The sequence below is a fragment of the Halyomorpha halys genome, unplaced genomic scaffold, assembly GCF_000696795.3.
Source record: "Halyomorpha halys isolate HHAL.00 unplaced genomic scaffold, Hhal_1.1 Scaffold689.1, whole genome shotgun sequence".
NCBI classification, from domain to species: domain Eukaryota; kingdom Metazoa; phylum Arthropoda; class Insecta; order Hemiptera; family Pentatomidae; genus Halyomorpha; species Halyomorpha halys.
Window position 1 is genome coordinate 230733 of NW_027113663.1, and position 12678 is coordinate 243410.

Here is a 12678-nt window from a genome sequence, read left to right on the forward strand (position 1 = left end):
CCTCGACATATCTTCTGTAGTGTGCTGTTTTGGTATTGTTGTAGTGATTTCAGGGCTGTTGGGTAAAGATAGTGTAGTAGTGGTGCGCCATGTAGGAGTGATGGTGTTGTGTTGTCGTAAATGCAAGTTCTTATATATTCGGTTAAGTGTTTAAAATTATCGGGATAGTAAATTTACTACCTTTATCAAAAATGGCGAATATAAATTATTGCTTTACCATAGAAAAATAACGTGATTTTTTTTTTTTTTTAAATAATATAACGAAGAATAAAAAATCTATTCTGGTAAAACCCGTTCCAACTTCAAACCTCTAACGTGCTACATTGTTTTAATTTTAAGTTTTAGTCATATTCAATCGAACAGTGTAAATTTCGTCCGTTTGATTATTTTTATTATTGATATACTTTTCCCAACCTTAATTTAGTTTATTTTCTAGAATCTTACTACTGTCTTTGTTTTAAAATGTTTATTATAGATAGTATTTTTTTATTTGTGTGTAAGTGTACGACGTAAGAGGATTAAATTCTGAGTAGAATGAGCCTCATAAATTAATAATTCAGTGGTGACATTGCCGTAAACCATTTGCTATTGATGACTAAGGAAAAGCTGGAATTGGTCGGCTTACGACCAAACTACAGGACCAAATTATTACGTTAAGGTTCTCATTCGGGAAATTTTGTTGTACCATATCGAGTTTACGCTAGGATAGAACGGTTAGGAAATATATTCGAAAATAAATTTTAAAAAAGTAATTCCAAGACCAGATTATGCTACTCATTGGACAGAATTTACTGTTTTTTATTTTGTTATACCATACCGTTTCGCCAGTATACCCCGTTTAGGAGATATATGCCTAAATAAATTTTAAAAAAGGAAATAAATGATTCTTTATTTTATTATGTTATTATTTAGAGTTTTAAATGTGTTTCCGTGTTAAGAATTGTAGAAACTAATTTTTAAAATTACTCGCATATTTATGAGTTGGGTTTTATGTATCAGGCTCTTGTTCTACAATGTGAATTTCATATTTGTCTATGGCTGGTTGCGTAGTTCAGTTGTAAGGCACTTTACTACTAACTTCAAGGACCTAGGTTCGAATATGGCAGATAATAATTTTCTGTTTCAATGAAGCTGTGAGTCAGCCCTGTGGGTTCAGGAGCCCTCCAGTGTCCTTCTAGCCTCATGAAGTGAGTACCCTTAATTGGGTCAAGCATGATTCTGACCAAAGCACCTCACTTCCTTACAAAGTATTGCCACCCCTGATGGTTCAAGCGTACACATGTATTTTATTTTTTTAAAATAAATGTTTGTCTATAGTGCTTAATATTTCAAAGACCCACGGACTTTGGAGTGTCTACAATCCTTAAAAGATATTTTTAGATGAAATTTTGTGTCAAAGCTTAGTTTAATTAAGAAATTATGAACCATTAAAAAATGGGTATTGTATTTCGTTATAAATTTAGCTATTTTATCTCCAATTTTGCTCTATCTATAGGATTAGTAATTTTTAGATTTGTTAGATAGTTTTGGTTCAGAGGTAATCGTTTCACACCATAAAATTCATGATTCATGGTTGGGTAGAATTTTGCAGATATTTATCTTAAAAGTGTTGATGTTGAAATTAAATAATGCATTTATGCCGGAATTCATATGCATTAACGTCATTAGGGAAAGTAAAAATCGGTGTTATTGGTTCCGTCGATAGTGCTCCACTTCAGTGTTGGAGATATGGATGGAGTTGTCATTGACAGACCAATGTTCAACAAATTCCCGATTCTGCGGCAGATTAAGGTGTGAGAATTTTCATTGTTTGATTCGACGACAAAGAAAAATAAAGTATAATGCTTTTTGATGTGAGTATAAACTACCTTATTAATTTAAAATTAATATTATATTTATTTGTAGCTATTTCTAGCTGTATAATTTATTATTAATGTTCAAGAAAGATAATTTATTTTTCAATCAATCTGCAGCCCTCTTTAAAAAACAACAAGATTTTCATTTATAAAATGCTTCATCTAAAATTTGTGAAACACATTTTTATTTTATATTTTAATTAAAAAAAAAAAACTTTACTTATTTCCATTAATTATTTGCAAAACTAAACAAGAAAAGTATTTTTTAACGGAAACTGCGGAATATCAGGCGATAGCAACAAATTAATTTAAAATTTTCAAAATTATACAATAACAAAAGATTGTTAAACAAACAGGTTCAGTATAACTTGATACGAACAATTGTTGGATTATGAAAAAATTAGATGAATCAAAAATAAATTGCTTCTATAACTTATTTATTAAAAAAATCCTCATTACTTTTATCAGAAATTAAGAAAAAAGAAGAACGATACTATGGCGAAGTATTGATAAAATCGATGTTTGACGCGATGCTTTAATTTGATTTACTATCAACATTATATAGTTTTGATTACCATCACTAGTTATATATCTACCATAATAAGCATAAGTATTTACCTAACTTCGGTTGTTCCAACCAGATAATATGCAACTTGAATACCGAAAGATTCAATCCAGGACTGTTAGAACAAACTAGTTAACACTGACTAGTAATTTTCGTACTCATATTCTGATGACAGATATCGGAAAAGGGAAGTCAGAAAATATGACGTTTACTTGTTGTACTTATCACTTATTATATCATTCGCATATCACTCAGCGAATCATCAGGTCAGACTTCCTTGTGGCCAAAATTTGATTTTGAGAAATGCAATAATAACGAATCTTAATGATAATAATAAATTAGTGTTTTTGGTGTCCTGAAACAGAGCCGTCTTTACCCCATGGGTTTGTGCGATGTATAGGACACCCAACGCCTACGATCCGTCCCTGGTAATTGTTCAACTTTTTTACTCTCCAATACATATACATAGAATATATAGTCAAGGAAAGCATTAAAAACGAGAAAAATTTCAACTGAGTCCAAACAACCAAGTCTCGCAAAAAGCTCTACGTGAATTTCGATTCAGCAACTTTTTTCACTTAAATCGACTGATTGTAAGTGACAATTTATTGAACCGATTTTCTCATAAATAGCTCAATAATTTTGCTTAAAATCGGTAGATTCATACAATGATTATGATAATTGTTTAATAGGTCTTAAATACCTATTTTATAATACAACTTCCTCTAAAGGTTCTTTAATTTTGTTTATTTGAAATAAATAACCAGTTCACATTGTTATCTGTTATAAACAATGGATAAATAAAATATGGTAAAGAGTTTAATGAATGACTAACGGGGGAAAATCAGGCCGGTGTTCGATTTTGAGAAGACCGAAACCGTCCGATCTCTCCCGATTGTTTACGATTTCGTTATCTGTCGTTAAACTTGGGAGGAGTTGAAATATGTTATTCCTACCTCAAAAAAAATTAAAATATGAATTTTCACAACAGAATACTAAAAATTTGAGATATTTTTACCTTTCCTACTTTTTCTTTCTTAGACTTTTTTTTTTTTCGAAAATCGTAAAAAATTGGGACTTCAACGCTAGCTAATCCCTATATACTGAACTTAGGGACGTGTGAAGGGTGGTAAGTGGAAGTTGTAAGATGAGCGAACCGCAGTAATTTTTTAGTGTTACTTGAGAAACATTAATCCATTATTAATATTAATTTTATTAATTAGTATGTTGCTTATCTGTGTTGATAACGTAAATTTGGTGGAAACAAAAAAGAATTCTTTAATCTAGATATCTCAAATTCAAAAAAAGGATTCTCAAAAAGTAAACAAATTAATTCTCAAACCTAGATTATCTATTAGACTCTAATATCTCGAAGGGCCCGTAGTCCCCACTTAGTTGAGATGGCCCTGGTAACAGATGTTCATCTTTCCATTAACTTCAGTTATTCATGTCTATGAAATATACTACTCCATATCTACGTATTGAATGAATCAGATGAAGTTTCTTCACTGTCCTTATTTTCTTTTTTAAAAAATTAAGTCTTTTTTATTTATTTTGGAAATTATAAGTTTAAAAAATTAATTAATTCATAAGCAGGTCATTTACATTACTTAATTTATTTTCAATTTGCAGATTTATAACTCTACTGTAGTTATTATATAACCATATAACCACGTCAACTCAACCCACTTTTAAACCTTATCATCTTAGATTTTTAAATCTAAACCATGGTACAACGTTTTGTATGGAATCAGAAAACTTTAACACCGTAAACTTGATCTACCTATGAATGTTGTGTATATATATGTATGAATGTATGTTGAATCAGATGTTTTTGGTAAAGCATTGTCTGTCAAAGAAATGTTCCAGTATCTTGCGTTCATTCCCGAAATTGCATTGAAAATATCAGTAAAAAGTTATTCAATGGAATCAGAAGCTTACGAAAATAAAAAATCTTCTTATTGCTTAGGAATTACCATAATAATTTCAAATCAGGTTTTGAGAAATGTTAACTTACTCAACCTATATAGTGTTTGTCATACAATAGCATCTGGAACACATTGAAAATGGAACCTTCTCCATATATATAGCTTATTAGTGAAGCTTCTGCAGCAATTCAATAACTTTTTGTGGACTTAGCAAATTTGCAATTCAAAAACGAGCTGAACTCTCTGGAACAATTTAGTTGAAATTATAGGTCTTTATTATATTCGAAAAAAATTTAGAAGCTTAAAAGGTGACTAAATGGAGTAGTTTTGAGGTTCAAAAAATTTCATTAAATACCAACAGATTTTATGGATCCTTTATAATAAGGATTTGAAGACATGAGATCTAACGCAATTTTGAACTTGACCGCAATCATCTAAAAAATAAATGAGATTTCAACATCTCAAAAAAATTGTGATAGTTTTAATACTTAATGTGTCATTACTTGATACCTTTTATTAATAAACAACACAATCTTAAAAGCTATAAAAACGGTCTAATATATTAAAATGGTTAGTTAACATAATAGTTAGTTATTAAAATAGTTCGCAAATAAAATAGATGGTTTTAAAAAATTCTTATTACTATCTACAGCTTGATAAATAATTTTCAAAAATAAATTTCCTGATATTTTTATAAATTCTTATTACACCCTAGGTTTTGATAAATATTTATCAATTTGTTTTTTTATGATATATTTACAAAAGTAACAGCCCAATATATCTCTCGGACCAATTGGAAATCACTGCTCTATACCTTTTGTTTTGACTTGACTTTAAGATGTCGGATAGTGATATACCATTGCCTAGATTTAATGTTTATATTAATCTTTAGCTATAACACCTACTTGACAAAAGCTCTAAACTTCCCATTCACTACAAAAAAATATTATATACTATGATAACGGAATTGAGCTCTGGGGCTCTACCGAACCATCAAATTCCCTCCGTTTCCAATTCTTACGATCCAAAATCCTTGATGCTCCTTATTACGTCTCAAATAAACTTATCCACAAAGACCTTAACAACCTTTTCGTTGCAGATTTGGCCCGAAATAGATACGCGTCTTTTCATTCCAAACTCCTTACCTACCCTAACCCATTAGTTCTTAACCTCTCATCCTTTACAATTCCTAATAATCCCCCGAGGCGTCTGAAAAGAAGATCGGCACGGGACCTTCTAACTTAAATTAATGTTTGAAGTACCACCATTGGGTGGTTCCTTCCCAAGATTTTCAGTGTTTGAAACATTCATCCAATTTAATTTTTTTTTTTTTTTTGTACAGTTGTAAATTACAATAAATAAATAAAATAAAAATTATTAATCGTTCTGATTTCTGTAATAAGAAATGCGTAATGAATTATTATTATACATTGATTGGACAAAAAAATTAAATCTGTACTGCTACAACCCCTGAAGGTTTAGGTAGGGGTTCATTGCTTTGTAAGGGAGTTTTGTTTCTATACCAACGGTTGTGCAAGAAGATTGGTCAGAATCACGCTCGACTGCCACATTTTACCGAATAAAAGGGCTCCCACTTTATGAGACTAGGTAGCGCCGGAGGGCTACAGTCAAGCAGAAAAGAATATATATAGATTAATACATTTATTATATTATATAGAGATTATTATATTTTATTGTATTGCCTAAATTTCAGAACCCTTAAGTTCAACACCTTAAATTCGTTTCAATGAAGAACTGCAAATATATTTTTTTGTTTCATATCGTAAGTTGAGTGTATTGGTTTTTAATTTTATTTATTGTAATTTTCATAGACACATAAATTGTCTTAAAAAATTAAAAAACAACTTCATCTACGACCAACAATACATTTATTATTGGGTAAACTTTTTTTTTTTTTTTTATTGAAGATCTAAAATTATCTAAATGTTAATTTCTTGGGCATTCATTTCTAACATGATATATATATATATATTTTTTAATTTATTTTATTTCTCTACTCTATAGATCTTTCATTAGTCAGAGATAAACGCTCTATATTTCTTTTAAATAAACTATTTCGTTTCTATTTAAATAATGTTGCGAAGTAAATTAATAGAAGTAAACCGGAATTAAAGAAATCAATTTTTTCGTTTTTTTATTGAATCAATGAAAAACTGAAGTTGAAATTTTATGAATGAATCACTTAAATGATTTCGATTTTCTATAATAAATAAATAACCACAAATATTAATTTTCTAACCCCTTGAATTGATTGGATTTCCTTTATTTAACATGAAATAATCAAATGGAAGATTTTATAGTTGATGCTTCCCAACTGAAATTTTAATAATGAAAGTGGTTAAAGCCTCATAACATTCGTTCGGTCGTAAAACGTTGTAACTTGTTTTTTTTTATTAATTGGAGTTTTTGGTATCACTGGATTTTTAGAGGCTTATTTCATAATTGTTGAAAAATATCTTTTTATGAGAGAAAAATGTTGATATTAAGTTATAGTAACTACCTCCTGTTAGAACGTAAAACATTGCAATTAACCAAAATTTTAAGATTGTAATAGTTTCCAGTTTGTCAATTACCAAGTTTCACGACCTAACGCCCCATTTGTTGTAATTGTACATTAAATTGAATGACGGAAACACAATTCTACAATGAAATGATGGTAAAGCAAACTCTGATTCAGTATTGAATTATTCTTCACACGCTCCTCAAGTGCATTTGACGTATTGCTTCGTATAAATCATTCAACATTAGCCCCAAAAGGAGACTAAAAACGTTCCACTCCTTTTGCTGCTGAGGAAGTTTGGATCTTTTAACGCAACAGGCAAAATATATATATTTTTTTTATTTGTTATTTTGCGCTAAATAAATTTATCTATTATTTTTTATTTCGATAACTACAACATTAAATTGTATTTATTATAAGATTATATCTAAAACATTATTATAAATAAAATTAGAATATAATTTCTAGGAAATTTAGCAATAAAGTATTCATGAATCAGGAAGAAAACAGAAGGATTTTAAAATTCAATCAATTGAATAAATACTTGTTTTTTAAAATTCAATTTGTTATTATTTCAAACATACAATAGAAGCATTATTGTTTCTTACCAATTGAAATACAAACAACAAATACTCTTTTCTCGTTATTTCGGGTTCTATATTTGTTTATTTTGATGAATTCATACAAAACTATACAAATCGTTATCTCATTTCATATTTAGCATTACAAATAATTTGTTGTTTTGGAATATGTTCGGGTTTTTTCCTGGGATTCATTTATAAAGTATAATTAAAAACTAAAAGCGTTTTAAAATTACAATATTTTAAAAGTACTTTTACTGAGGAACTTTAAAAAAATAATTGATAGTTAAAAAAAAATAGAGAAATAATAATGATAAAACTATCTTAAAAAAATATTAGACGGTTAATTTAGCTTTTATTATGTAAGAAGTCACCTAGTGTTGAACTTTCATCATAAAAATACTAATACTTATTGAATATTATATGTTGTACTTAAATAAATAATAAAATCTAAAATAAAATTTGAAAGATAAATTTTAATATTACATGACGTCTAAAAACATAGAATTCATCTTTTTAAAATCTTTCATGTTGAAAAAAGTAGAAATGTAGGAATTATTCCAACCATGTTCAGTGAGAACCAATCTGTTCGTAGCTACATGGCAAGTAAACTAAACACTCGTAAAACATGTGTACAGTGTCTCCATGAATGTTATTTTATACACCATGATTATAATTATTCTTCATGTAGTTTTCTATATTTTCGAAGAATAGAATTTATTTTATGTGTTTCAATGAATAATATAATAATTATATAAGTACTTAATAATTATTATTGTCTGAATTATTAATAGTGATAGAGGATATTGAACTCACCTTTAAGTGCGTGTAGGAGCATTCTTCCCCAGCAGAGCTGTTGTGTAGTAGAAGAAACTCATCCATAATTATTTTGGAGTTGAAGAGGACGTTAGTACGCACTATGCCGCTGCCCCGAACACTAACTGCATCCCACCCCACCCCACAGCAGGTAGTGAGTGCTAGTTTCGGCAAAGCTCTTGATGCCGCTTGGAGTCCTGATAGCACACGCCCTCAATTGCACCCACGTGCTCTTGGGTAATGAAGCCCAATTAGTAACTAACTGGAACTAACGTGGATCTTCCATGAACTTCTTCTGATTTAGGAGCGCGCGGATCTTAACCTTGAGTTATCCAGTATCCTTGAAGGAGCCAGAGATATACCTGACATCATATCTGTTATGTAATGGATTATTGGAGTCTACATAGTAAAATATGAAGTCTAATTTTATCGACTTTTATAACTACTATAACTTTTAAACTTAAAAAAAAAAAAACTTATCTATTTTGTATTATCTATTTAATATTTATATGTATAAAAAAAAAAAATTGAATGCACCGCCTACTTTCCTCTAGAATTTATATATTACAGTAATGATGATGTCGATGACTTACTTCAAAGTGGTGCTAAGTACATTTCCACCAACTGTAAAATAGCTGATTGACCGAATGTAAGTATAAAAGGAAGATGGCCTGGGTACGGTCAAAGAAAAAACTCAAGTTGTAATTAAACTATTTAATGAGATCCAATGTTTCGCCTCACGTTGAAGTGCTTCATCATGGCTAAATAAGATACAAACATTAAATTAAGGTAACAAAGTTAGAATGTAGATAATATGAAATAAAATTGAACTAAGCTGTGGCTAACTTATGTTAAGGCTAATTTTAATATCTGAAAATAAAAACAAAAATGAAAAAAAGTAAATAAAAATATAATGTATAGTGGAACGTAAAATTGAATAAGAATTAAAAAAGGTTTTAGACAATTAATGAAAACCGAAAAATAAAAAAAAAAAATAGATAAAAAATAAATATAAAAATATAGTACACACTAAAATATTTAAAAAAGGGAAGAAGAATAAAGGAAGATAATTAACAAAAAAAATGCAATTAAAGATTCTGTCTTTTAGAAAAATTAATTGAATATTAATATAGTGTCTGTTGTGTAATGCGATTTGTATTATTACTATTATTTACATTAAACTATTTAAAACTTCCTTTATTTATTTTTTTTTATTTTCCTGATTTTAACTCTTGGTTTCCTGCACCACTCTCATATGAGTGGTTGCTCCCACCCTTCATATGAAGAATCTTTGGAATAGTCGAATAACTGATTATTTATCAGAAGTAGTTCATATCAGTTTTTAAACATCAAAGGTGGTTTTAATGTACCTTTTTTATTGCTATGAATATAGGAAGTAGCTTAACTATCAGAAATGATAAGCAATGGGACTATGAACACATCCACTGAACGAGGAACGAAATAAAACAGTCCTTGTCTTTGACGGTATATGTTGAGGCTGCTCCTCAAGTCTGCATGCGTATGGGAATTAGGGTCCAAATCCGTCTTCGGTTTGCAGTGTGCCTTGAATATTAAAACTTGCTAAGATAGTGCACTAGGCTATAGAGTTTTATAAATTTTTAAAATGTTATTTAATTAATATTAAAGGTATAGTTAAGTAGAGTTGTTTTGAAATATTATATTCTTGTAATAGATTATTGAAATAACATGGCTGCTCCTCAAATGAAGTCTACCCATAAAGGCATAATTACGATTTGAAGACCAAGCAAAAAAAGTCGTTTACTTTTACAAACCATAAAAAATAAAATATTAGAATCAAAATTATAAACATTAAATAAAAAAAAAAAAAAAAGAAAGTAATTATAAAAGAGAAAAATATAATAAATTAAATAATTAGCATTATATTCGGACTTTTTCCCTACTCATACGGAAAAGTTTGTTCTCTAAATTACTTCACTGTCCGAAAATGCTTGCCCTCAAACATCCTTAGATATTATAAATTTACTCAGAATTCATTTATTACTCAGTCATTTTTATTTTATTTTATTTATTAAATTTTTGATTTAATGTATTTTAAAAATATAATACTAATAAATAATAATGCCATATTCTTTAAAATATATTTTTATAAATACTAAATTTTGTATTGATCGTATAACTACGTTGATAAAACTGAGAAAAAAATAAAATAAATGTATACACCCAAGAGTTGTACAATTTAAAATAATTTTTATATGATGATTGGAGTGAAAATAAAAATGGCTACTTAAAAAGCCCGCCAAACCGCTCCAAAAATGTTAAATTAAAGTGTATATAAAATAAAATTCAGAAAGTAGGAAAGTTTTTTTTATGTTAAAATGATTCACCTTGAATTAACAGAATGAGTTTTACGGGAACCTGCCTTAAATTCACGTAGAATAGAGACTTCGCTCCGTAGGCAACTAGCCTACGGTCGTGAAGGGGATAGCAAGTCGTACAGGAACTAATATAGGTCCTTAAGAAAGAAAGAAAAGGTTTAGGAAGGAGGAGAAATCCAAAGAAGGCAGAGTTAAATAAAAGTCCAATTTACATGTCCAAAAATAGCACTAGACTGTACTGATCAAATATGTAAATTGTAATTCACTGCCTCCTAAGGAGGAGAATTCTTGTAAGGGGAAATACACTCTTAGATTAGCCAAGTTTGTGCTTTGTCCACTCTCTGGGCTCTTAAACGCCATCCAGAAATGATACGTGTAAGAGGTTAGCTTTTAGTGGATCAGAAGATTCTATTGTGAGCTTTATTGATTCAAATAATAAATTTAATAATATAATAAATGGTTATATATAAGCCAAGTTAAATTATTTACAAAAAATAATACTTATATACAAATATTGGATGACTATAGTAGTTCACGTTGCGTGAGCTAGGTTCGTTATGTCTACTCGTAATGGTTTTTGGAGCTATAGTAGAGATAGTATAGACCATCAGATAGCAGTGTCTCTACGAAGCCCTTCACAGAAATTAATATCAAGTATGCACAATCTGGAAAAATACCTGCTGCTCTACCAGATGTCTCAACTAGTCCTGTGAAAAATAAGATTTTTTTAAAAACCCTGCAAACTTCACAAATCTTCTTAAACTATCCAGAGATGGGCAGGTTTTTCATAAATCTACCATATTACAGGGCAAAAGAAAACTTATTTCATTCGAGAAGCCTTATGTATGAAGGTATATAGGTTATATATTATTTTATATTTTTATCTCCTCATTAAGAACATAGCAGTTGGTATTAAAAGGGTATAAGTGCAGTTCATCATTCTAAAAATAGCTTAAACCATTTTTAAAGAAGGTGAAAGTTCTCTTCAACTGTAAGAATAGCTTTAGAAATACAGGAATAGTCAGAAAAAAGGAAAGCTTGCCAGTTTAGAAAAGTTATTGTAACTACAAACTATGTTTAACTTTAATCATAATTTACTCAAAAATTAGTTATTGTAACTTACACTACTAAACATCTGTATCCTTCAAGTATGATGCATAGGGCATGAATCATATTTATATTACATGTTTTCTCCACTAATGAGCTTGTAACGAAGCAATGTAAGATCATGGCGCTTGACTGATGACGTGTCAAATAAATGAGATATTATCATTACATATTATTTAAATATATACGTTTTAGTTTTTGGCATGGTAAAGTAAACTCTGCATATCAACTTTTAAACAACGTAGCGTTCACATTTTATTATTTGGAACAAATTGCATTATATGCTCGGGGCATAGTTAAAATAATTTATGATATACGTTATGTTCATCATTTTGATTGCACTGATATTAAGCTTTTGTATAGACATAAGTAAAAGTGAATTTATGCTATGTTAAAGTGTAGTATGTTTTTTCATTCCTCATACTTATTAGTGGCGGAGTTTTAACACAGAAGTCTCACTTTTAATAATTATAACACAGGGGTACTAATATATCTATTACATAAAAATGATTTTTGTCTGTTGGTACTTTATGCGCTAGCATACCGTTCATCCGATCTTGATGGGGCTTTTTGCTAAATGTTCAGTATTTTCCCGGGAATAGGCAGTTCCGATTTTTTATTGTATGATTCTGTAAAAAGGAATATTAACAAAATTATTTGTATTTTTGGCGTATAACTCTGAAAGTATACATTATTTTCATGTTTATTGTATACCAACCAATTTGTCTCTTTCTGAAGAATACGAAAAAAATACCACTGATTCTATTAATTGATTTTTATTTACTAAAAGTTTTAAAAAAACATAATGAAGATTTCAGTAAAGTAGTTAAAAAAAATATCTTTTGAAAAAGCAAATCAGAATCGTTTATAGCGTCGTCTGAAACCTTTAAATACCATTTTTCAAAAAACTTAAAATTAAAAATTGTTCACCTTGATTAATTTGGATG

General features: G+C 29.1%; 1 protein-coding gene across 1 annotated transcript in view; it reads right to left on the bottom strand.

The window, feature by feature from the left end:
• The window catches only part of LOC106685398 (prostaglandin E2 receptor EP3 subtype), a 116025-nt gene extending 107634 nt beyond the window's left edge, over window positions 1–8391 (bottom strand). The window contains exon 1 of the mRNA XM_014428030.2: window positions 8268–8391. Coding sequence (XP_014283516.1) covers window positions 8268–8333 — 66 coding nt within the window. The 5' untranslated portion in view covers window positions 8334–8391. The remainder of the gene's footprint in view (window positions 1–8267) is intronic.
• Between the last annotated feature and the right edge of the window lie 4287 nt (window positions 8392–12678).